This window comes from Pipistrellus hanaki (assembly GCF_964339955.1).
Source record: "Pipistrellus hanaki genome assembly, chromosome: 11".
NCBI lineage: Eukaryota > Metazoa > Chordata > Mammalia > Chiroptera > Vespertilionidae > Pipistrellus > Pipistrellus hanaki.
The window spans coordinates 53,002,238-53,027,927 of record NC_140513.1 but is presented as its reverse complement, the minus strand read 5'-3'; the positions used below and the strand labels follow the sequence as shown (position 1 = coordinate 53,027,927).

The following is a 25,690-nucleotide window of genomic DNA, read 5'->3' as shown; positions in this document are numbered from 1 at the left end:
TAATGTACTAATGTATATGCTAAGGAAACTTTGAAATCACAAATAAGCAGATATAATTATTATTCTTCATAAGATTGTCTTAGAACAGTGGTCAGCAAACTCATTAGTCAACAGAGCCAAATATCAACAGTACAACGATTGAAATTTCTTTTCAGAGCCAAATTTTTTAAACTTAAACTTCTTCTAACGCCACTTCAAAATAGACTCGTCCAGGCCATGATATTTTGTGGAAGAGCCACACTCAAGGGGCCAAAGAGCTGCATGTGGCTCTCCAGCCCCAGTTTGCTAACCACAACGATCCTAGAAGATAATTCACTGATGGTGCCATCGCTTAAAATGTTTTTGGAGCTCTTCATTTGACCTTGGTTTCAGACGGCCTGAATCTAATTCTTCTAAGTATGTCCAGTGCTAGCAAATTTTCTGAATTGTCGAGAAGTTAAGCCTGATGAAATGGTGGGTTATAAAGTGAGATAATTCCATTTTTGGTAAGAAAAAATTAGCACAATTAGTTTTATCCATATATTTTGGATAAATTGGCTCAGAAAATATTTACAAATGAAGAATTCAGAAATATTTCAAACTAAGTTACATCGTTGGAATAAGTACAGTGTTTAGAAGTAACAACTGAGACATATTTGTTATTTTTCCCCACTAGTAATGGAGTTTTTGAAACCCATGGAAACTCATTTAGGCTATGTAAGAATCAGTGTGAACCTGGCCAGCGAGGCTCAGTGGTTGAGCATTGACCTATGAACCAGTAGGTCATGGTTCCATTCCCTGTCAGGGCACATGCTCAGATTGCAGGATCAGCCTCCAGTGGGGTGTGCAGGAGGCAGCCAATCAATGATTCTCTCATTTATATTTCTATCTCTTTCCCTCTCCCTCTCTGAAATCAGTAAGAAAATATTTAAAAAATAAAAAACAGAATCAGTGTGAGATTTCATGCATATGTCAATTGTCAATTCATACATCAATGCATGCTTAGAAACATCTTCCACCTGCAAAATTGTGTCAGTATTTTGTAGTTTTGAAAAATATATTTTGAATAATTTTTAGAGAGAAAGGAAGAGGGGGGGGGGGAGAGAGAGAGAGAGAAAGAATAGAGAGAGAAAACATTGATATGAAAGTGGAATATTAATTGGCTACCTCCTACACGCCCCGTACCAGGGGATCAAGCCCACAACCCAAGCATGTACTCTGACTGGGAATTGAACTGGTAGCCTTTTGGTGCATGGAATGATGCCCTATCAACTGAACCACACACACCAGGGCAGTATTTTGTAGTCTTATGTAACTCAGCTTCATGTGGTAAATACTGATAAATTCTGTTTCAGGGTAAATCTATGGAATCTGAGTAAAATTACTGTAGGTCATGGCTGAGGAGGCCTCTGAAAGCAAAGGATGTCAAGAAAAATTTTTAACCAGGATGTGAGGCTGCATAAATGCTCCATAATACAAGTAATTTTAAATAGGTCTGTTTGGCTAGAAATTAGATAGGTTATCACATGACTGTATTTTATATTTTCTCTTGGTTCAGCAAATTTGTATGTTGGGCATGAATAAATGCTAGGGACATGAGAAAGCTAGTGAAGTACAAATCTGTGCACATAGACTTTCAGAGGCAGTCTTATTCATACTGATATTTGACAGAATCCAAAGGAAAAGTAGCTGCTAACGAGGAATTCGATTTTTTTTTTCTTTAAGATTTATTTTTGAATTCCTGTAAGTTGTGGTTTGAAGTAACACTTAGAAATCAGTTTCTCTATGATTACTTTCTGGTTATCAATTAAGAATAGCATTAGTTAATGCCTTCTTGTATTGATGAACTTCCTTCTGATTCATCTTCCAATCTCTTGGATGACATGCTAATTTTGCAGGGAATCTGAACATCTCAGAATGATTTTAATATTATCAAGTCACTCCACACCTTGTCTAAAAAGTTTGTAGATACTTTTTCAGGAATGAGAATTTAAGAAATAAAAAGGAATGGCGTAAGTTTGACTTCAAAAGAGTTAATTTTAGATTTATTTTTTTTCATTCTCCCCTAATTCTCTGAAACGGTAGAACCTTCTGATGTGAAAGGAAGTTAAGACTAATAAACATTAGGGTCAGCTTTTCCTTGTGTTAGCTAAAATCTGCTGGGTGTTTTCTTTAGCCAAATTCAAAGTATACTTACATGTGAACAGCATACTAGGCTTCTTGGAGAGTTCTGTGAGGTAGAGAGGGCTCTTAGCAGGCTCTGTTATGAGGTGGAAGGCTTTGCTGGGCCAAAACCTAAGTGCTTCATTCACACTGCCTTTGGAGGGGCCACACTTTCTGTGTTCATGGACCATTTGGCTCATGAGGTGGGATTTGTCATAATTCATTGTCTTGTGCTGTAACTCCTGTGGGAGTATAAGGTCTAGCTGCTTTACCTTGGATGGGTTCTCAATGTTTTATCTTGTTCCAGGTGGATTATTATACTTGAGAATGCACTTAATTACAAGCTTGATGTTTTCCAACTCCCATTCAGAATACCTCCTCTTCACTACACCTGACTTCACCCATGGAATCCTGTGCAGACTGAGGGCAGAATATGACTTGGAAGATGGAAGCTGTCAAACTTGAGACCTACCTCAATTTTTGGGTGTCTTTTCTTCACCTTGAGATTGTGGACCTTTCTCTTTAAAACCTGTTTTTGGGTTAATTATCTCAGAAAAGGAGTTTATATTTGATAAGAGACTAAGAAAAGGCACCATTTATTATTACTGGGTATTTCTTAGTCTGTAATAGCGAGAGACTGAGTCTTGTTGTGTTTTTTAAACTGTTGCCTTATAGGTTTTGGTTTAATAAAACCTGACTGAATTCATGCCTGATTTGAGACTCTTCCTTAGAAAAGGGATGCTTTGGAGTATTTCTTGTTGCAATCCTCTGAGATTAAAGACATACAGGATCTTATGGAATTTTAGTTTTGGATATGTGTAATCTGTCTCTTCAGTTTTCTGAAATTGTCTCTCATTTGAGCTTATCATACTTTGTTATAATTAATTTTATGTATCTATTATGCACACTGCTCTGAAAATTCTCAGGTATATAATTATAATTATTATCTTTCCCCCTATCTTTATCAAGGAACAAATGATCCTAAATGGATCATAATTTAGAAATAGTTTATTTAATAGTTTTAAGTTTTATTTTTCTTATAAGGCTTTGTTAAAAAATTATGATTGTAGGGTATCTTGGCAGTATACCTTGGGCAAGCCTAAGACTGCCTTGTACATTCTGTTGTGAGAGTTCAGTGTTACTCCTGACTGAGAAACTCATGACTAGAACGATCAAACTTTTCTAAATGTGTTTGGTCAACATGCAGCCTTCTTTTTTACCAAATGAATTTTATAAAGTCAACTTCCTTAATTTGTAATGCAGGCTCAGTGAAAGCCACGGGGTAGTCACTCCCCCGCCCCCAAGAAATCTTTAAAGAAATGTTTAAGCAAATCAAAATATGCTTATAACTTGAAAGAAATAATTTGATGTGGCAAGTTTTAAATTAAAAAAAAAAAAAGGTATACACACTGCATAACCTTTCTTTGAGTCTTAAGTTTAAGTCCTCTGTCATATAATGCCAAAAATTTTGTTCTGAGCTGCGTGTGTGTTGAAACATGTATGCCTGTCCTAGTGTCATAACTAATTATATCTCTTGTATGCTTACTTCTAGTAATTGGAAAGTAGACCTACCGCAGTATACAACTTAACATTTGGTTTTATCTTGAGGACCTACTATAGAAATCACATTTTCTACTATGCAGCAGCTTGACATTGTAAACCGATACTACTATTTTAAATATATGATCCACTTTGTGTTTTGCAGGAATGGTGCACTTCAAAATTTCAGGGGTTCTTAACAAGGGCAACTGTCCTTCCCAGGAATTATACAATCATACTGACTCACTTTGCAGTTTTGACTGAGTTATTTCAACTGTGAATTAGAATGGCCGAGTGTTGTGATAGCAACATTTAGTAAGACTTCCTTTTAACCCGAAGTTTGCAAGAAGGTGGTAGCTTGCGGCAAACATGCCGTTGCTTTGGTCACTCAACCTTCATGGATTGGTCTAAAGTCATTTGGGGCTTGTTCTTTGAAAATTCACAGACTAACTTCGGAATCCTGTCTTGGACATGCTTGTGACTGGGGCAGCCAACAGCCTCCTATATGCACCAGCATGTACGAAAATATGTGGTCCTTGTCCATGCCTGCTTGAAGGAGGACTGTTCCGTCTTAGGTCTCTGAGCTGCAGTCTTGTCGCAATTAAAGTCTTAGGACTGGGAGCAGTTAATGCTGCGAAGAGATTGTGGTGTTTAGCATTGTGGTGTGTTCCATGGTGATCCAGTTCTAGTCAGAACTTGGGGCAAGAATACACCAAAGAACTTGTTGCAAGTAAATATTTTTAAAGCAAGAAATACAATGACTTTCCTTATTAATAAGCGGGTCTTTTTGCTTAAAGAAATAGTGAAGAGATTGTGCAATGTTGTTATTGATCCTTGTTTAAAATGTACACCTGAAAATGCTGGATTTTCTTTTCTGTTGCTAAGTTGAAGTGTTTCTGGCTGTGATGTTTCTTTCCTTTCATTCTAGTTAAAAATGAAACCCTTCAGTATTGCATTTCAGACTTATTTCCATCTTGGCTATTATAGACTAAGTTAGTTTTTATAAATTCTGGGTTGTTTCTATCATATGCTAACTTAAGTAGGCAGAGGCATTGAACTTGAATGTTTTGCATTCCGAAATGTGAGATTTTGATTCTTGGTATAATTGTTCTGTTTTGAAAACTGAACTCTCAGTGGTTTCTTTCTAATCAGTATATCAAGACCTGTTGCATTAAAAAGTTAGATGGTCTAGCCCTTGCTGGTTTGGCTCAGTGGATAGAGCATCAGAGTGTGGACCAAAGAATCCTGGGTTCAATTCTGATCAAGGGCACATACCTTGGTTATAAGCTCCTCCCCCGCCCAGGCCCTGGTTGGGGCTAACCAATCAATGTGTTTCTCTCACATCGATGTTTCTCTCTGTCTTTCCTTCTTTCTTCCACTCTCCCTTAAAAAAAAAAAAAAAAAAAAATCAATGGAAAAATATCCTTGGGTGAGCATTAACAAAACAAAACAAAAAAGTTAGATGGTCTAAGCCACCTAACTTTTGAAGACTGTGACTGTAAAAAGCATGTGTTAAATAATGAAACTGTCTTTCTACTTCTTAAAAAGTTGGTTTCTCTTAAGAGTTTTTGTGGTGTCGATCAGGTTAATGCAGGTGTGTTTGGCTTTAGGATTAACTGATGGTGGAGATCTGAATTTGCAACCAATAGGCCGCCTCAGAGAAAGGGTTATTTCAAAACATAGGGCTCGCTGGCCCCATGCATGGCAAGGCGGGTCTTCAGCCCGACTGATGGGAGCACCACCTTCCCACTCAGCAGCTGGTGTGAAATACTCAGAGGTGGAAGATGTCAAGGCTTGTTTGCCATTCTGAACCTGGGGATGCTGCCACCGCCACAGGGTGCTTGGGAGATGTTTTTGTTTGTCACAGACGACTGGATCGGGGCGCCTGCTGCCATGTGGTGGGCTAATAAGTATGGATACTTCAGTTGTCCCCAATGCAGAATTTACCCAGTGATGACTTGTTCTTACCACAAATATGAATGCCTCTTTCCTGGGAATCACTGGATAATTATAATAGTAATGTAAAAAAATGAAAAATCTTGGTAAAAAGGACTTTTGACCCCCAGAATTCCCACCTTATGTATTTTTTTTTTTAAAACTCTTTCTCTTGTTGTTGTTTTTAAGTATATTACTTCATTGCAGCTAAACAAGTGAGATCCCAAGTTCCACTAATTAATATTCTTGAATAAATTTTATTTATAAAGGCATATGTATATTTTATACACTTGGCATATTCAAAATGTCTGGTTGTGAGCCCCCAAGTCAAACCCAGACATGTCCATTTATGCAAATACCCATCATATTGTGTGCCAGTGCCTGGTAAATCAGCACACAGTGTAAGTGGGTTGATACTCATGTTGCTATTTTTTTGTAATTAAAAAATAATTAACTATGTGAGAAATTGCTAAACTATTAGACGGTTTTTAATTCAACAGACTACTTTAGAGTAAATAAAAACCTAATTAGATATAAGCAAGTATTTTCACATACTCATTGCTTTCTCATGTCAGTACAAGTTCTGAAATTTCTATTGGGAAGAGAAAAGTAGAACATAAGGCCTTGGTTTTTGAGTAATATTCAGTCAGGAATCACTCTTTGATGGATAGCATGGTACTAAAAAGCTTTCTCTTCTTCCACACACATTTATAGTCAGGTGGCAGTCTTACGTAGCTCAGACATGTTTAATAAAACCCATTTAGTTGGTGGTAGAGTTTCATTTATTAAAAAAAAAAAATAGCTTACGTGTGTGTGTTAGTGTGCAACTTAAGAGTGGCCGGCCATAAGTAACATCTCAATACAATCAAAGGACCAATAGACATTTTTTGGGTCTTGAAACGAAGAGCATTCGCTTTAGAGCTGAAAAGACATGCTTTTGAATACTGATACTACAAACTACTAATATAGAAGATTGTGTACATTCTTTTACCTGTTTACTTATGTGTTATAAAAAATGCATAATATAATATTTACTCTCTTGAACATGAAAAAATTGTTGGTTTTTAGAGAGAGAGGAAGGGAAAGGGAGAGAGAGAGAAACATCAATGATGAGAATCATTGATTGGCTGCCTCCTGCATGCCCCCTACTGGGGATTGAGCCAGCAACCCTGGCATGTGTCCTAATCAGGAATCAAACTGGTGACCTCCTGGTTCATGCGTTGACACTCAACCACTGAGCAACACCTGCTGGGCTTTACCACTTTTTAAGTGTAAAGTTCAGCAGCATTAACTATATTAACATTATTATGCCGTTAAAAAAAACACATGTTATTTTGAAATAATTTTAAGTTTATAGAAAAGTTGGGAGAATAGTATAATGTATTCCAACATATTAACATTTATCATGACCATGCAATTTTAAAAATCGAGATAGAATTCACATACCATAAAATCCAACATTTTAAAGTGTACAGTCAGTGTCTTTTTTTTTTTTTTTTTTTTTTTTTTGTATATGCACAAGGTTATGTAACCATCACTACTATTTAATTCTAGGACACTTTTGTCACCCCCAAAGAAGCCCTCTACCCGATGGCAGTAACTCTCCATTCACACCTCCACCTAGCCCTTGGCATCCTTTACTTTGACCCACTGTGAAATATAATAGTACTAGAGGCCTGGTGCATGAAAATTCATGCACTTGGGGGGCCTGCGGGGCTGGGCGGCGGGGGGAGGGGGGAGGGGGGAGGGGGCGGGAGGGGAGAGGAGGGGTGTTCCCCAGCCAGGCCTGGACCCTCTCACAGTCTAGGATCCCTCAGGGGATGTCCACCTGAGGAGCCTAAGCTGTCAGTCAGACATTCCTCTGGCAACCTGGGAGCCCTTAAGGCAGGGGTCCTCAAACTTTTTAAAGTGGGGGCCAGATCACGGTCCCTCAGAGAGCTGGAGGGCCGGACTATATGAACTACTAATTCCTACTGTAACACCTCGGCTGTGCTCACTGCCCAAAAAACCTGGCGGGCCGGATCAGACTCCTCTGCGGGCCGCATGTGGCCCGCGGGCCGTAGTTTGAAGACCCCTGCCTTAAGGGATGTCTGACTAACAGCTTAGGCCCGCTCCCCAAGCCATAAGTCGGACATCCTTAGTGCTACTGAGGAGGTGGGAAAGGCTCCTGCCACTGCTACTGCACTGGCCAGTGAGTTGGCTTCTGGCTGAGTGGCGCACCCCCTGTGGAAGTGCACTGACCACCTGGGGGCAGTACCTGCATTGAATGTCTGCCCCCGGGTGGTCAGTGCACATCACAGTGTCTGGTTGTTCCCAGTTGTTCCATCATTAGGGTCAATTTGCATATTACCCTTTTATTATGTAGGATTGCTGCTGAAGTATTTTGAGATAACATGTGAAAATGTCTAGCATGGTTAATGCAAGTCAAGTGCCCATTAGTATCTTTTCCCTTATTATAGAAAAATAAAGTACCATACTTTAATATGTATGTATGTATGAATTATTTTGGAAACTCTGATGCCAGTGAAAAGAACTGTTCTTTTTTTTAGTGGGAAATCTCTTATTAGTTTAGCAGACCAACAATTTCCAAGACACTCCAAAACATAATGGAGGTAATTGTATTAAAATAACTTATGTAAGGTAAAATATGTTTGTAAAATAATGTTTTGCAGACATAGGCTAGGGAAAGATCTTTTGCAAATGGGTGTCCATCCTGTCTGCCAATCTTTTTGTTGATTGACCTTTGAAGTTTTATTTCTTTATATATATATATATATATATATATATATATATATATATATATATATAATGTAATCATTAGTTAAACATTTTCAAAGTTTATATGTTTGACTTCCTAACAAGGCATGGTAAATACCAATGTGGTAAGACCTGTCAAAGTATCTCAAGGGTTCTATTGTTATCTTAAAATGTCAGATATGAACATCTCATGACCTGGATCAGATTAGACTTTGATGAGATGATGGTTTGATTGTGAGTATATTGTTTAGCCAAGGTATCTCTGCATTTTGAGGAATAATTAGTTAGTTATGGTTCTGATTGCCTTACCACAACTGTTGCCAGTGCTCTGAATATGTACAGTGTAATAGGAAGCAGCATAGATAATGTAGGATAGAAAGCCTTTGAGTCAGAAAAGTCTTGAGTTTGGCCGAAACCGGTTTGGCTCAGTGGATAGTGTCGACTGCGGACTGAAAGGTCCTAGGTTCGATTCCGGTCAGGGGCATGTACCTTGGTTGCGGGCACATCTCCAGTGGGGGGTGTGCAGGAGGCAGCTGGTCGATGTTTCTCTCCCATTGATTTTTCTAACTCTCTGTCCCTCTCCCTTCCTCTCTGTAAAAAATCAATAAAATATATTTTTTTAAAAAGAAAAGAAAAGAAAGGTCTTGAGTTTGAATCCCAGCTGTGCTATGGGAAGTTAGGGAAAGGACAACATTTCTTGAAGCCTCAATTTCATCATTTGTAAACTTGGAGGATCATTAGCTTCAGGGCATAGGGTTGGAGTAAAGATTAAATTAGACATAGTGTGGGAAAGGATCAGCACCATGCCTGGCATAAAATAAAAACCCCATAAATTGGTGGATGTTATTCAGGTGTCATTACTACTATGTGTTGCTTCAAGAAAGGACTCTGTAGTCCTGTGATACTGACTAATTTTTGTGACCTTTTTATTTGATTGGAATTTGCACATTTGGTAATTTCTTTTTTGTGAAGTAGAGAACTGCAGTGTTGAATGAAAAATCTGAAGAGCAACAACAGCTTTAATTACCCTACCTGAGGTCACACTAGTGGAACTGGTGGGATCATTTCACCGTCAGAAGGCTGATTTTTATAGTTAGGCCTGCCTATTGTGAAATGGCTAAAATATTTTGATATTTAAAAAAAAAATACATATAAGGAAATGGTATGTGGTAACCCTTCTCCAATGAGTAGTCTAAGTTCCATTTGACAATAGAACTGCTGAGTTAAATGTGACTAGTAAGTTCTTTTGGTGTCAGATTCATAAAACATGAGTATATATATATATATATATATATATATATATATATATATACACACACACACACACACATACATACAGCGGTGCCTCGCATAAAGAACGCCTCGCACAGCGAACGCTGCACACAACGAACTTCATTTCATGATTCATACAACGAACTTCGTTTCACACAACGAAGTCGCCCGAGCTTCCACGATCGCTGCCGATGTATTGCATCCTTCCGCGCAGGCACTGCAGGCAGTCGTTAGTCACTGCGCTTAACTTAAGCACGTATCGCGGCAATCGTTCTTCATTACGAATTAAGTCACGCACGTATCACGGCAGTCGTCCTTTTAAGTTAAACTCAATACACTGTATCCGGATTCAGCTGAAGCAAACAGGATCAACGATCTTTACTCCGATACTCTTGTCCGTTATTTCCGGCAGATGTTGGAGAAAAGAGAAAAACGACTTTGGACAGGTTTTTCATGAAACCATCGGCCAAAAAGCAGAAAATGGATGAAGATGTGCAAGATTCGGTAGACTCTACTTAGTCTGTCTTAAAATTAAAAAAAGTGTGTTTTTTTTAAAAAAAAATTATGTTTTTAGATGTATCTAAATAAAAATAATAACAAAAAATTTATCTTTTTTATGTCATCTTAGCATATTTTATGCTACAGAACGAATTATTTTTTTTAACATGCATTGTTATGGGAAAACGCGTTTCACATAACGAACTTTTCGCATAACAAACTTGCTCCTGGAACGAATTAAGTTCGTTGTGTGAGGCACCACTGTATGTATGTATGTATGTATGTGTGTGTGTGTATATATATATATATATATATATATATATATATATATATATATATATATATATATATTGTGGCTGATGACAAGCAAAGGATTACCAGTTTTTCCCAGTCACTCGACATGGTATTTCTTTTTAAATTTTGGCTATCTTACTGTCTGAGTTCTTGAGTCTTAGTGACAAAACTAGTCAGTGTTCGTCACAAATCTGACTGTTTGGAAAGGCATATGGATACTGCAATATTTTGCCATCGTGACATTAAAAGGGAAAGCACTGTTTATGAGAGGGTGAATACTTGTGAGCATAAACGAAGGTCAGGTTTTGGAGTGACCTTTTGAATGACAGCTAATGTTAGCATGGCTTAAGGGGGAGATGCCAGGTCAACTGTGGGCATTCATTAGCTTCGTGGATATGAAATGACAAGTCGCTTTCCCCTTTAATGCCAGGGATGCTGAATTTTCTAAAAGCAAAGGGAAGGAGCCTAGTGGCAGCCAAAATGAGATGGTAAGAAATTAATTGATCAGGACACAAAGGATCCAAGAAATAGCAGGGGTTAGGGTGTGTGTGAGATAAACATTCCAGATAGGCACCGGGGTATGGACTAGAAGGCACAATGTCTGTTTTTTTTCTAGCCCAGACCTTGTCTCTGACTAGCTGTTTGATCTTTGTAACTTCTTTGGTACATCTTCAGAGCTCCTTATCTGAAGAGCAGACAAAGCGAAGGATGGAAAACAGGCATCAACACTCATGCAATATTGATAGATTGATAATGGTTGCTTGAGCAGGATTCTGAGACTGTGCCTTGGGCCATTGGGAAAGAGGTGAGCAGTTGCTGATGACTGTCAGGGTGTGTGTGTGTGCTTACAGGCATACATGTTTGTGTGTAGATATATTGTTGGCACATAATTAATCCTTTTCAATTCCAATTATGTATCAGAGGTTATTTTTCTTAACTATAGGGCTGAGAAGATCTTCTCATCAGCCTCTCCATTTCTTCCTGAAATGTAGCCAGTGTACTTCCAGCTTTGTGAGGGAAACATAGGCCTTAGAGCCAGCTACCCAATAGGCATTAGTGATGACATCTGAGAAGGAATGAAGTGGTTGTGGCCAAAGCTAAGGAGTGTGTAGCATGCTTGACATAGATGCATATGGGTCCCCTTCCCTAACCTTCACTTGAAATGAGTGACTCAAATCTAATGGGTTCCTTTGGAAAAGTAAGCCATTGAATGAATGAACCATAGCTAATTAAATGTTTATCATTGCTTAGTATTTGGTATGAAGCATTTACTTCAATTATAGAATAATTTTCATAACTAAGTAGTACTTTGGGTTGTATTTCAGCACCAAACAGAAAGGAAGGCAGTTAAGAGAATTGGTGATGGTTTGTAACTTTTGCTACATTGATATAAAGCATAATATAACAGGACATTAAAAGTTACACAATTCCTGGCAATGAGTGCCAGTTAAGGCTGGTTCAGCAATATTGAAGGCAAATAAAATTGCTTGCAGATGTATCCTCCTATATAATAAAGAGGTAATATGCAAATTGGCCATGACTCCAACACACAAGATGGCCGCCCCCATGTGGACACAAGATGGCCACCACAAGATGGGGTGACTGGGCCTGCAGGGGAAGGCAGTTGGTAGGATCAGGCCTACTCGGGCAGTGGGACATTCCTTGAGGGTCCCAGATTGGAGAGGGTGCATGCTGGGCTGAGGGATACACATACTCCTGTGCACAAATTTCATGCACTGGGCCTCTAGTAATATATAAAAACTGTTGGAGAATTATTGCTTGACTTTAAGAATTCTTATGTTTATAACATCTTTCATTACCTAAGAAAATTATGTGAGTTGCTAAAGACTAAATCCATTATATTAGAAACTCCATATTTTAGTGACTTTTATACGTTTGGCCTTTATATAAGGAGGGATCTATAATATGTAAGAACTGACTTTTGTTAGCTCACCCCTGTAGTTGGCAAACTGCGGTTCACGAGCCACATGTGGCTCTTAGGCCCCTTGAGTGTGGCTCTTCTACAAAATATCACAGCCTGGGCGAGTCTTATTTTGAAGAAGTGGTGTTAGAAGAAGTTTAAGTTTAAAAAAGTTGGCTCTCAAAAGAAATTTCAATCGTTGTACTGTATATTTGGCTCTGTTGACTAATGAGTTTGCTGACCACTGGCTCACCCCAACTGACCAACAAAATTAGTATAGTTTTCCTTTATGCATATTTAAGACATTACATGATGCAAACATGTTTGTGGCACAGACTTTAAAAAATTTCATTGTATTTGCCTCAACCACCATTCAGCTTGTCCCTGCCCAAGGGCAGGAGTCATGCTTTATTCATGTTTGAGTCACGAAGGCTAGCAGTAGCCTGGCATACAATAATTCCATAAACGTTGACTCAGTTGCTGAGTTTCAGCTTTACCTAAGAGCAATCCTGAGTTACCAGAAGAAGATCATGTTCACCTTGAAATTAAGTTGGGGAATCTGTAAATATACCGGGTTATCCATTGGGCAGTTCATGTAGGTTAGCATGTTCTGTTGTGACCGGTTTTTAAAGAGAAATACACGAAACCTGGAAAGTGAGTGATAACAATGTGCCTTTCTTTGCTTTGTTTTTCCTGTAAAAGTTTATCTAGACTTGAAATGTCAGATTTTTTTGCATGAGGAAAAAAACCTCAAAGAAACATTTTCGGTTAAAAATGTGTGGTAAGTTGAAACTTGTATACAGCTTAACTGTCGTGTGATGTGTGCATTATTTAAGTAGACCTAAACATCTGGCCGTCGGAGCCATCAGACTGACACAGCTGCTAAGGACAGTTGTGGATCTTATTAGGGTTTGGCATCTGCATGTTTTGGTCGCCTTCCACTGTTGCTGTTGTTTGCACCACAGAGGTCATAAAATATAGAAAGCAGAGCAAAAGCGAAAGAGTGGTGGCCCTGAGCTTTTTCTATGATGGGACAGAGGAGTGATGGTAGTGGAGAGCAGTGCCTTGGGAACCCTAAGATCTGGCTGCTTGTGGCTCTGATGTTCTGAGTCCTCATCTTTGGAATGGCATAAGAATACCTCCTTGTGTACCTTAAGTGTGGATCCCTGTGATAACGTGTTCTTTAAGGACTGCAATTCTGGCGTTTTATTTATCTCATTTTACAAATATTACTTGAGGACCTTCTTTATACCAGAGATTGCCTTTTGGGCTGGAGATACTTCCCCAAGGACTTTGCAGTCTGGTAGGGTTTATGGTTTTCTAAGACTATTTCATATTGTTTCCATTTTATACTACTGGGAACTTTGCTGTGGGTCAGTGTTTAGCTCCAGGATCATGAAAACAAAGGGAAAATATATGAATATTTTGTCCTTTCTCTATCTCTATGCCTAATACCTGTGGTCGGGAAACTGTGGCTTGTGAGCCACATGCGGCTCTTTAGTCCCTTGAGTGCGGCTCTTCCACAAAAATACCATGGCCTGGGTGAGTATTTTAAAGAAGTGGTGTTACAAGAAGTTTAAGTTTAAAAAATTTGGCTCTCAAAAGAAATTTCAGTCATTGTACTGTTGATATTTAGAGCTGTTGGATAATGAGTTTGCTGACCACTGCCTTATACTATAAAGGTGACTCTTAGAATCCCTTACACCATCTAGTAGGACAGTGGGAGGGGTTTTATGATACGATAAAAAATTTGTTTTGGCCAAACCAAAATATTCTAACATGTGTTGAATCAATGTATAAGTTGACTAACTTTTAGACGTGAAGTTGTCATTATTAATATAAGTAGCTTACTATCAATCAGAATGTTATGGATGGCCCAAAGGCCTTTTCTGAATACTCTGAGCAGGGAAGTTCAATTTGTATGGAGGTATTGAAGTTGGCTCCTCCACCATAAACTGAAGAAAATCATTATTATTTTTACTTCATGGGATTTGTTAGTTTTAGTCCTTGTAGCTGTTTCATTCATGACCATACTATCCTTTGGGAATCTTTTCATCTGCATATACAAATTTATGTCTTTAAAACTATGTCACTGATGACCCACATTATATATGTCTTCATTTGATTCCATGAATAGTAATCATTGATTGTAACCTACAAAAGAAATGACCTCCATTCCTTGTCCAAATCAGAACAGGTTGTTTTAGAAAGCAGGGCTTGATTGACTCTAGACTGGGCCTACAAAGGAAAGGAAATTATGGAAAGAAGGGAGCCATATCTTTGGTCCCTCCAAATCCCAGTCTGGGAACCATTAGCCCGGCCATCTTGCTGCACGGCACGTTCATAGCATGAGAGGCAATTTCCAAGACTGCTAAAACCAATCCCTGTAGGATTTTAGAGATTAAACTCACCACCCAGTGTTATAACCAGATGAAAATAATTATGTCCTGCAGCCTGCTGCTGAGTGGGTTGAGATGGATTTCTAGTGCCAGGATCCTTAACTAGGTGAGATGGGTGCTGTGTTTTACTGAAGGCGCCCTGCAGTTGAGAGCTTTATCCTATTAGAGCAAGTCTCAAAACTGGTCAGACTGGGGAAAAACCGTACAACTTTGGACACCAGTTCTTTTAAAACCTCCTTTAAACTTAAATCTGTGTTTCTTGGCAAGATATTGAAATCTCATATTTAAAATATGATATCAGAACTCTGCCTTGCACATTACTAGTTTTTTCCTAAATAGATGTTAAATGAAAAAAAAAAAAAAAATATATATATATATATATATATATATATATATATATGCACAAAGGCAGAGGAGTTTCAAATATCACCTCTATAAAATAAGGACAATCCCAGTTCCTAACTCATGGGGTTGTGGCGGTGAGGATTAAAAGAGTTGCTGCATGCAAAGTGCTAACAAACATGCTTGACACATAGAAAAAGCAAACATTTTTGTTTGGTTAAAAGTCAGTCAGTCATTTGTTAGTTGAAATATTAAACAATGTTGTTTACCACACAGAATAATTAGACAATGTTTGCTGCTGTTACTGTATGAAGTCGCTGGGGCTCACATCTCATTCATGTGAATTGTTTCTCCATTTGTGCAGAAGGACAATGCTGATGGTTGCACACACTCTGTAACCCAGTTCTCCCTTTGAAGAGTGGCATGAAACGCATGGTCCTAATAAGTGAAGCCATTTATCACTCAGTGAGACTATGCATTGACTGGCCTTTTTTTAAGTACTCATGGGTATACATGACTAACTTTGTCCCAGTGAACACAGACTTATATGCAAGGATATTAACCAGCCATACACAGATGGGAATGCCAAATATGTATAGAATCATTAACTTCTCATTTAACAAAGAAATCACAACTACCAAATTCCATATTGCACTATCTTTTTATTCATTTATATGAAAATTACATATATTAGGCAACAGATAATATATATATATATATATATATATATATATATATATATATATATATATATATATGGCAGACACTGTACTAGGCTCTAAGGATTCAATCACAGGGAAAGAAGAGTAACAATCCTTTATCCTTTTAGATCTCCAAAATATAAAGCATGGACCACCAAAGGTAGTTGGTGGAGTCAGGGGAGATTTCCCACAGGGCTGCTTAAGCTGAGATTTGAAGGATGAAGAGAAATTGGGTTGCTTGAAGGTAAGGTGGAGTGTGCGGAGTGTTTGAAAAGGACCCAAGGCCCTGAGACCAGAGGGAGCTTGGAGTGTTGGCAGTGTGTACAGAAGGCTATTGCAGCTGATGTGGGGAGGCCAGGGCAAGGTAAGGCCGAGGAGCCAGCGCAGCTCGTGGAGGGGAAGAGGCTCCTAGGCCAGAATGAAGAACCATCGTCACTATCCTAAGCAAAACGGGAAGCCGTTGAAGGTTGTCGACAGGGTTTGCACTTCGAAATATTTTTCTTTTTGAAGGTCTTGCTCTGCCACCTGAGAGTCCATTTGAGATGATCCTCTTTCTGGACCCAGGGACACTGTGCCAGGTATAGTAGTAATGATTCCTTATGGCAAGCACCCAAGTATCTAGCACTTCTGGCATGTCAGGGTCCCATGATGGCCCTGCCAGGACAATGACATTGAAAAGCAGTGGAGGAAAAACATTGCTCTCTGCCCTCTGAACTAAGGATACAGCAACAACAAAAGAATCTAGTCAACCATTACTACTCTGGAGCTCATGACTCCAAAGCGTTCACTTTCTCAATCTGGCTTGGCATTTCATTGCTTGGGAGCACCTATTCCAGGGAATGGAAAAAGAATGGAGTTCTAACTCAAAGTAGTAGATAGACATTTTCTTCATTTCCTAACGATCCTGGTAAAACATCTATATGGACAGAAGGTTGAAATGGTCCAGAAGAATGTTTGCTGGATTTCTTTATTAGTGTTCTCTCTCTCTCTCTCTCTCTCTCTCTCTCTCTCTCTCTCTCTCTCTCTCTCTCTCTCTCTCTCTCTCTCTCTCTCTCTTTGTTTTTTTGTTAAGGCATAGCTTTTGAGAAGAATTCATTACCTGGGGAATTTAAAGCTGTTATCATGTGGGAATAGGGAGTGAGGTTGGTTGTGGCAAGAGGGGGGTTGATTTTTGATAGAACATCACTGCTATAAGGGGTGTGTTCTCATTTTTCTCTGGATACATAGCTATGACATGGTGCCAATCACTGAACTTTTATAAGACCAGTTTCTTGTCTGTTATAAGAGAGAATGTGGATTCAGTGACTTTTCTCAAGTTTTATTCAACCCTTTCCCACTTGTTTCTCCTTTTTTGTTGCATTAAAAAAAAAATCCTTACCCAAGGATATATATTTTTATTGATTTTAGAAAAAGAGGAAGGCAGGGAGGGAGCGGGGAAAGGGAAGGGAGAGGGAGGGGGGAGGGAGGAGGAGGGAGAGGGAGAGACTCATTAATGTTAAGAGAGAAACATTGATCGACTCCTTCTGGTAGACACCCCCATGGGGGGATTGAACCTGCAATTTAGGTATGTGTTCTGACTGGAGTCAAACCCACAATTTTTTGGTGTATAGGATAACACTCCAACCAGCTGAGCCACCTACCCAAAGCTCTCCTTCTTCTACATGCTATATGAAAAATGATTATTTAAAAAATGAACATGCATTGTTATGTTTTGTCTTGAGGAATTCACAGACCCTTGAATGAATATTCTATTTGTTGTAAAACTTGGATTGGGATTCGTTGACTTATTTGTTTTATAGTCAGGGCATGAGAAGGGTGATTTTAGAAAGTCTTCCAAAATTGAGGACATTATAGTAAGCAGATCAAATGTTATAGCTATTTGTTCTTGATGAGGGAATCTAAATTTTAGGCCTCTAAAATTGGACAGAACATACTGTGTTCTTTGTGTTCCATTTAACAGATTGCCTGTTTTTCTCTGGAATTCTGTGCTGCTTTGTGACTTCTTTTCCCCTGATAGCATGATGATGCCAAAGAACCTCCTGGATTTTCTTCTTTTATTCTATTGGCATTTAAGCACATGAAATAGCTTCACATTTTTTCCTTTGAACGCTTCCTTGTAGTGTTAAGGACTCTTGTTGACATCCTTTAAAATGCCTTTCTCAAGAATCCACAGAAATTGAAGAGTTTTTCTTCAACAGAAATCAAAAAAGTCTAGATTTTGCTTTCTCTCATTCCTGTAACTTTCTCTTGTTTCTGTATGAGACATGAGATCTTGTGAATGAAGCTTGCTATGTGGCCTGTTCAAAAACTTCTGCATCCAGAACACTGCATCGTAATGCTTTACTCGTAGCCAGCTGAAAGCATAATAGATTGACTTACTTCTTGCCTTCTTAAGATTTTTGTTCTCCCTTCCTTCCTTTTTTCTTTTTCAATTTGGATTTTAGTATTCAACTTCTTAACCGGGCCATCATTAACTTGCTAATAGTTATGTGCTAGTCTATAATGCTATATGGAATGGTAATCTCTAAAGTCTCCTAGATCTTGTTTGATCTGCTGATCTAAGAGTGTGTTATAAGCATCACTATTATTTGCCCAGTGGAGTGAATTAGAAAAGCATTATGGAGAGTCTGTATGGAGCTTGTGCTGCTTGTGTGGCATTGTCTAAGAGAAGTTGGTGGTTTGAGAAACCATAATCCATGTACACTTGATTGGGTTTTAAACACAGTGAAATAAGGAATAAGGACAGAAAACACACACACACACACACACACACACACACACACACACATATATATATATATATATATATATATATATATATATGAAGTTTAATTTTAGCCACAGGCTTAATTGTGTGGAGTTCAGCCACCAAATCTGTTCATATGGGTATCATGTAACTTTTGGAACTTGAATACTTCCTACATTAACCCTAAGTTTCATCCCATTTCAACCTTTTGATGCTCTCAAGAACACACATACACACACACACACACACACACATTCCCACTGAAAAACCATTACTCTGAATTTGAGGAAAGATCCAGTGTTTTACTTTACTTGTCTTCTTTCTTGTAAAAGTTAACTGCAAGTTCAGTGTAAGAAATTTTAGATGGGAAAGAAATGTCACATGAATGGACATAAATGAATTCTACTTCTTTGAATACACATGATCCTTTTGCTTATTGGCTGAATACTGAGGTCAAAGCAAATGAAAATGGTCATTGGATCTCATCCATCTTTCGGACATTTGGCACTTCATTGTATGAATGTGCACATTTGTGATTTTGGCTCATAAAAGCTTTTAAATATTTGGCTTTTTATTTGGAAATCTGTCAGCCCTTTTTGAAGACTTTTTTTATTTGGGAGGACTAGATTATCCTGGAATAACAATAAAGTATGGTTTGCAAATAATCGCAGATATCAAGATTATTTCTTTGTTTATAAGTTGCCAACAAATTTTATAAATTGCACCTTGGCAATGATTATTTTAGGTTGTCTAACTTGTCAAGAAGTACAGTTTCTGTTACAAGGAAGTAACGGCGTTTTTGCTTAGAGGAGTATGAAACATTTTCCACAGCCGTGAATCTTATTGGCTTCATTCAGCCAGCTGCCAGTGGAATCCAATTTCTAGAAGGCAGAAATGGTGCCATTCATGCTTGCTGTTCTTTCACCTATTCCTTTAAACTTTGCAGCCTCCAAGCATCCTTAGGGTCTTCCTCTGGTAGGTTACATGTGCGAATTACAGAGTAGAGATGGAGTTGAAGATTTGTCCCATTTCTTGCCCTCAAATAATAACCTTTCACAGATTTCTTCTTCCCTTTTGTGATCTACTTCAGAGTCTGAGTCACTAAATGAGTTTTATCAAAGGAGGAACATGTACTTCTTATATATGTAGAAATTGAAAGGAGAGTCATAAGTTGGTAATCAACTTGAAAGAAAGTACATACCAGGAGAATGCTGCTGCCCCTCAGCCCAAGTGATATAATTTATTGATTCTATTGAATGTTAGACACCAGCAATTTAAAGATTTTAAGTAAGCAATTTTATATCTTAATGTTGTATTTTATCTAAATGCATATCCTCCAATCAGGTTTGTTCTTTGTTTAGACCATGGTGGAAAAGCACTAGAAATTTGATTGAAATATGATTATATGGAGTTTTTGGAAGAAAAGCCTGGGGTATGTTGCTCGAAACGCTTTTGACATTGATTCTAAATTTCTGCATAGACCTTTGTAGCCTTTGCACAGATGTAAGCATTTACGGAAAGGCTGCAGTGACTCTCTTTTTACGTATTCTCTAAAAACTTGAGTCCTCTTTACAAACTAGTGGAGTAGGAAGTGGGCATTAAAATGTAGATTCATGCACAGGTAAGTGGTTTCTTTGTGTACTATAGTGGTAGATGGTTTTTCCTATTTTCTTTGGGGAGGCATTTTTGTGCCCTCAGGGAAATAAACTTCCCACTTATTTTTCTTAAGTATTTTAAAAACTTGGTTACATATTTCTAAGTATTCTTCTGCCACTGTTTATATGTAGAACCCAAGAAGCATTTTAACTTGCATCTTGCACATAAAAATCAGTTTGATTCGGCAGTTATTCAACCAGTGCCTACTGTGTGCTAGGTATTTATAGAATTGCTATTTTGTTTGTGAACATCAGCACTGGGCATAGATCTACATCCTTCGCTTTGCAAACAACTCTGAGGATAGGACCTGAGGTGAAAATGTGTTTTGGCCTATATCATGTTTTCTAGTCCTTTCTATGTATTTCATTAGAAAAATATTTTTTAAAAAACATTTTGGTTCAGGGGACCAACCCGCTGCTTGTTCCACTGGTGAAAGTCGATGGAACAACAACACCCATATAAAAAAACACACAACATTTTCAGATCAGGAATGTAATCACCCAGTCACCTAATAAAAAGAGAGCATTTGGGCAAAAAGGCAAAACCAATCTTTTTTTTTTGGGGGGGAGATGCGGGGGAGGAATGGGACCTGGAGACAGCCCTCCCCTTGCAGAGAGAATGCTTTACCAACGTGTCAGCATTACTATTTAAGACAGCGTTTTGAACCCCCTCCTCTCTTTTTCCCCCTTCCTCTCAGCATTCATGTTTTAGTTTGCTCCCAAGCCCGTGCCAGACGGAAATTTGCAGAGGCCGCTGCAGTCCCACAGAGGCCACTCCGGGGAGGGACACGGGCGGAACAGTTAAGCTCAGTCCTGCCCGGGCACCCCATGCCCCCAGGTCCTGCCGTGCCTCCTGCGGCTGCAGACTGGCTCTCTTCCCCTCTGCCCGCCCCACCTCACCCCACCGCCCCTCTCTGCTCACATATGCAGCCCCATCCCCCGTCCAGAGCCTCTGGAGTCGCTGCGAGGCCATCTAGTCATACGCTGTCCATCAGATGTGTTTACTTTTTTCCTGACAGCCGACACATCTGGAGCACATATTCAGGTTATTCCAGTGCCACTAGACACATTCCACAAGATCATTTCAGCGGTTGTTATGGCGATCTTCCTCCCTCCAGTGATTTTCAAGTTGCATGACAGAAATAGCTGGAGCTAACCAGGGGGACAAAAGTCAAGGGATCAGGAAGGGCTTCTTTCACAGAATGAACTAATTAGTGACCCTGCTTTCTTCACAGGGCAATGAGCATATGGTTTAATAAAGTGAGTCTATGACACTTTTTTCTACACCACCCCCCCTCTGTAGGCAAAGCTGTCACTGGCTGAAAACTTTCCTGTTTTTACTGGTGGGACCGTAGTCTGCTGTCTTTCAACAGAGTTTACTTCACAAGTAGAAAATGTTTGCTCCTGAGAGTTAAACTTCAGAACTTTTTCTTGGCTTCGGACTACCTAGCTATAGTAATAGGTCCTTCAACTTAAAGGGACAGTGTTCATTTTATGTGTGCTTCCTCGGGAGGGTTTATGCCGTTTCAGGGCAAAGCATTTTTTAAGTTAGGCTTTTGTGAGGATTATGAGTTTGTGTCTAGAAGGTCAGTAAAATACAATTTGTTGTGGCTTTCCTACCAAATAGAATCAGTGTTTGTCACTGGATTGGTTATATACTTATTTCTCCCTGTGATTTTTTTGGCCACAATTAGAGCTTATTTTAGTATTAAAAAGTTTGACTAATTAAGCAAATTGCTTTTTATCACATAGAGGACTGGTTATGATTCAGGTGCTTCTTCCCCCGGAGGCTTAACTTTTTTACATTTTGTGTAGTTTTTTTTTTTTTTTTTTTTTTGACAACTTTATAGTGTGACCATATCATTGTAGACCTGGGAATTTAGACTTTAGATCATCTTGTGTTATGAAGTGGGAATAACTACTTGCAGTTTAGGATAGATGTGTAAGGGAATGTTGTAAACCATTGCCGTCTTTGATTGCTACACGAAGGATAAAGCATTCTTTAATGTTTTTTGGATGAGTGAACATATAATATGGATTCATGTGAAATATGTGTTACCATTAATCATAACTCTGAAATTTATGAATCACAGGGGCCTGTTTTTTTTCCCTTTCTTTGGTTTGGTCTTCCTATACTCCCAGTCTTGAAAGTGTAGCCACCTATACATATTTCACATTTTCCTCACATGCATCACAACATATTCTTTCACACACATGCACCTTTAGTAATCTCTCCATCTCTTTTCCTTCTTCTGTCACTAAAACTCACAAATTCCCTTAGTTGCACACAGTCACCAGGAACAACAGAGATTGTGTTTTCCCCCATTTGATTGGATTACTCACATGTTGACTGACTTGTCTGGGTTCCGGGAATGTGACAGTGGGTGACAAGTAGGAAAATCAGAGCTGGATTCTTTCGAGCACATTGTCCTGATTCTTTTCCCATGGGTCCTGCTGAGGCTGGGCACCAGGCCACTTTGGAGTACCTGCGCTCAGCAATGCCAGGAGGACACCGGGGGTCACATAATCATACATGAATTTAATCCACGGGAGCTGCTTGTCACGTTGCCTTATGTTCTTGCTAGCTATGCATTATTAACTGTGGTGCCTTCCAGGGTCTCTGCTGCTTGGGTGTATCATGCAAGGACTTGATCCCAAGTTATAAAAGAATGCTTCCCTTTTCAGATGTAACTTTACAATAAACGAACCTAATGTAATTGAAGCATTGTAGTCAGGGTTGTGGTAGCCATCACCAAGTCTAATTGGTACTGTCACTTAGAAATCATAGCACTTATTGCTAATTATCCAGGAATAAGAATAAATCCAAAAAAGTCACATATATTAAGCCTGGGTTTTTCTGCATCAAAGTGTATATACCCCTTTGTCAGAACATGTCACCCCAATTATATGGTATTTTGATAGCATTTGAGACCTTTTTCCTCTCCTAATTTAGGTTGCTATTCATTGATCCGCCTGTCTTTCTTTAGGCATGGTTTCTGTGGTTGGTTGCCCTGATTTTTGGAGTTTCCATCCAGCACAGAGCTCTTATCTACTTGAGTGACTTGGTTTCCCTTTCTAAGAGGATGTTCTGAGTCCATGGTGAACACGTATTTGCCCATCATAAAAGACTACTTGTTTACTACCTATATTAGTGTCGAGTTTCTTCCAAAAGAAAATAAAAGTGAAGGGAACCAAACAAAATGTGTCACAGAAGATCCTCATGTTTCATTCCTTCTTTAGCATTCATTTTTATTATGCCCAGGAATATGGCAGCCAGCTTAAATCAGTCGAGCAGTCAAGGTACCAGAACAGTTTGTCTGCACTGCGATAGCTAAATAAATAGTGAGCTCAGGATGGCATTGATAATCTCAACTTTCAGGGTTTTCTCAGTTGTGAAATGTTTGTGTTAAGGATGACTTTTTTTGTTGTTTCTGTTACAGTTTGACAGCTGAAGATGCTTTTAAAACCTCCTAGTCACTTACAGCAGAGCTATATGGCACAGGCGTGGTGGTTCTAAAAGGCAGGTCCTATTCATCACAGAAACAGCCAGTCTCTGGGTTATGGGGGAAGATCGAGGGGAGGGGAAATGAGGCAGGGAGAAGGGGGGAGCTGCTGCTCTGTCCAGTTTACATTTGTCACCAGTGACTAGCTTTTAAAAAATGTATTAGCTGTGCATGGTGGTAAGTAAGATCCAGCTGCAGGGGATTACGGCTTTGAGTGGGTCGGGGAGCTTGGAATGCATTCAGTTCCATCAGGGGATTTGTGTCCCTCGTCATCAGCCTTAACATTGCTAAAGCAGTAAAGATTAAGAACAGACTAGTGTCACCTGCCCTGAACTTTGAAAAACCCTAGACCTGCTAAATAAAGGGGGTTGGGGTGGGAGGGGTAGAAAGTGTCCCTTTTCTGGGTTCCAAAGTGTTTTTTTTCCAATGACACCTTTGAAATAAAGGGAAACCCACAGGCTCAGGTGAAAGGCTGTTCGTGATTGCATTATTTCTACCACTTGCTGTACATGCCGTAATTACAAGTTATGATGAAAAACACCTTCCACAATAACGTTACATTAATGAACAATTTGTGGAGGGGCGGAGGGGGGGTGTTCTGAAGCAAGATGAACAGTCATTAAGAGGGGATATTTCTGAGAGATTTAGCCTCAACTTCATAGGAGAAAAAGCTTCTGCATGGTGTGGTGTGGGTGACCCTCCCCCTCTCCCCCAGCGAGAAAGTGAAGGGAGCACCACAAAGGTTTACTTTTTTCAGGGATTTTGAAATTCAGCGTACATGCCAGCAAGCAGTTTAGAGGCAGGAAGTCTCTTCTAGTAGTGCAGTCATGAACTGGTAAACTAGAAGCATCTGTAAAAATTTAGAGAGAATATCAGCTTTCTCAAAGCTCCAGCCCAAGTGTAATGAGGTGCAAATGATAGCACTACATAACCCTTCCCCACCCCGGTTGTGGAATGAGATATTGAGTCAAAAAATAAAGAGGAAGACAAGGGCTTCGGAACTCTCCTTCACTGACACGGATTTCATTTTTCAGATGAAATGGCTTTTGGATGACGAAGGATAGCCTCCACTGTTAGGGTTGAGGAATAGTAAACAAATGGCTTTCTGCTCAGTATCTCTAGATACTCTTCTGAAAAGTGGCTGCTTTTGGGGCGTGGGAGCATGAAATGACGTACCTACTCACTTTGGCTGAGTAAGTTAACAAGAGTTTTTAGTTTAAAGTAAACTTCAGCTGATTTGTATCTTTGTCAGGCACCTCTCTACAGAAAGAAAGAGAGAGAGAAAAAAAGAGGGGGTAAGGAAAAAAGATGTGATTTGTTTGAAGGAACACATCTGGGGTGTGATCTGCTATATCTTAACACCAGATGGCAGATTTAGGCTGACAACTAAACCCACTTTAGTGTGGCCAAATGGTATCTTAACATGTCGTTTTTCCCCTGTCCACGCACAGGAAGTTAGAACAATTACTGTATTTGCACTCAGGGCTAGCAGTCCTCCTTGTATCTGTGCCTTTAGGCTGTCTCACGGCTCCTCTGCTGTTTATAGACAAGGTTGGCTTCCCTTAGCAACCCCTGAAACAGGTTCCCTCTGTGGCTCATACCTTTTCAAAGGTATGTTTTGTCGAGGCAGAGGTGTGGCGCCTTAAGGTGACTGGTGCCTGTCATGACAGGCATGGCATTAGTGGGGCCAAGCAGTGACTAGAAGTGACAGCATTGGTTTGCAGTGCCCGGGGGCCTCTCAGTCATCACTCCTGCTGGAGCTCTGAGACTGGGAGGGCACCTTCAAGCACCTTTTCTTATCCTGGAGGTAAGAGTTGAGGAGAAGGGGACCAGGAGGGTGACTGATGACAAGCAAGTCCTTTTCTCCCCGTTACCATCTTGTGCAGCAGGCATACCTCCATTTCATTGCATTTGGCTTTTTGCACTTAGCTGCTGCTGCTTTTTTTTTTTTTTTAACAAATTGAAGGTTTGCAGCAAATCTGCATT

The 25,690-nt window shown here is 39.3% G+C and overlaps 1 protein-coding gene across 15 annotated transcripts in view; it reads left to right on the top strand.

Moving 5' to 3' along the window:
• BNC2 (basonuclin zinc finger protein 2) overlaps positions 1-25,690 on the top strand; it is a 427,699-nt gene that overhangs the window by 17,693 nt on the left and 384,316 nt on the right. The window contains exon 1 of one of the 15 annotated variants that reach the window (XM_084898225.1): positions 16,338-16,378. The exons of the other annotated variants lie outside the window; for them this stretch is intronic. Within the exon in view, the coding sequence (XP_084754351.1) occupies positions 16,343-16,378 (36 nt within the window). The 5' untranslated portion in view covers positions 16,338-16,342. Of the gene's footprint in view, positions 1-16,337; positions 16,379-25,690 lie in introns of those variants that run through there. 15 annotated transcript variants of the gene reach the window in all.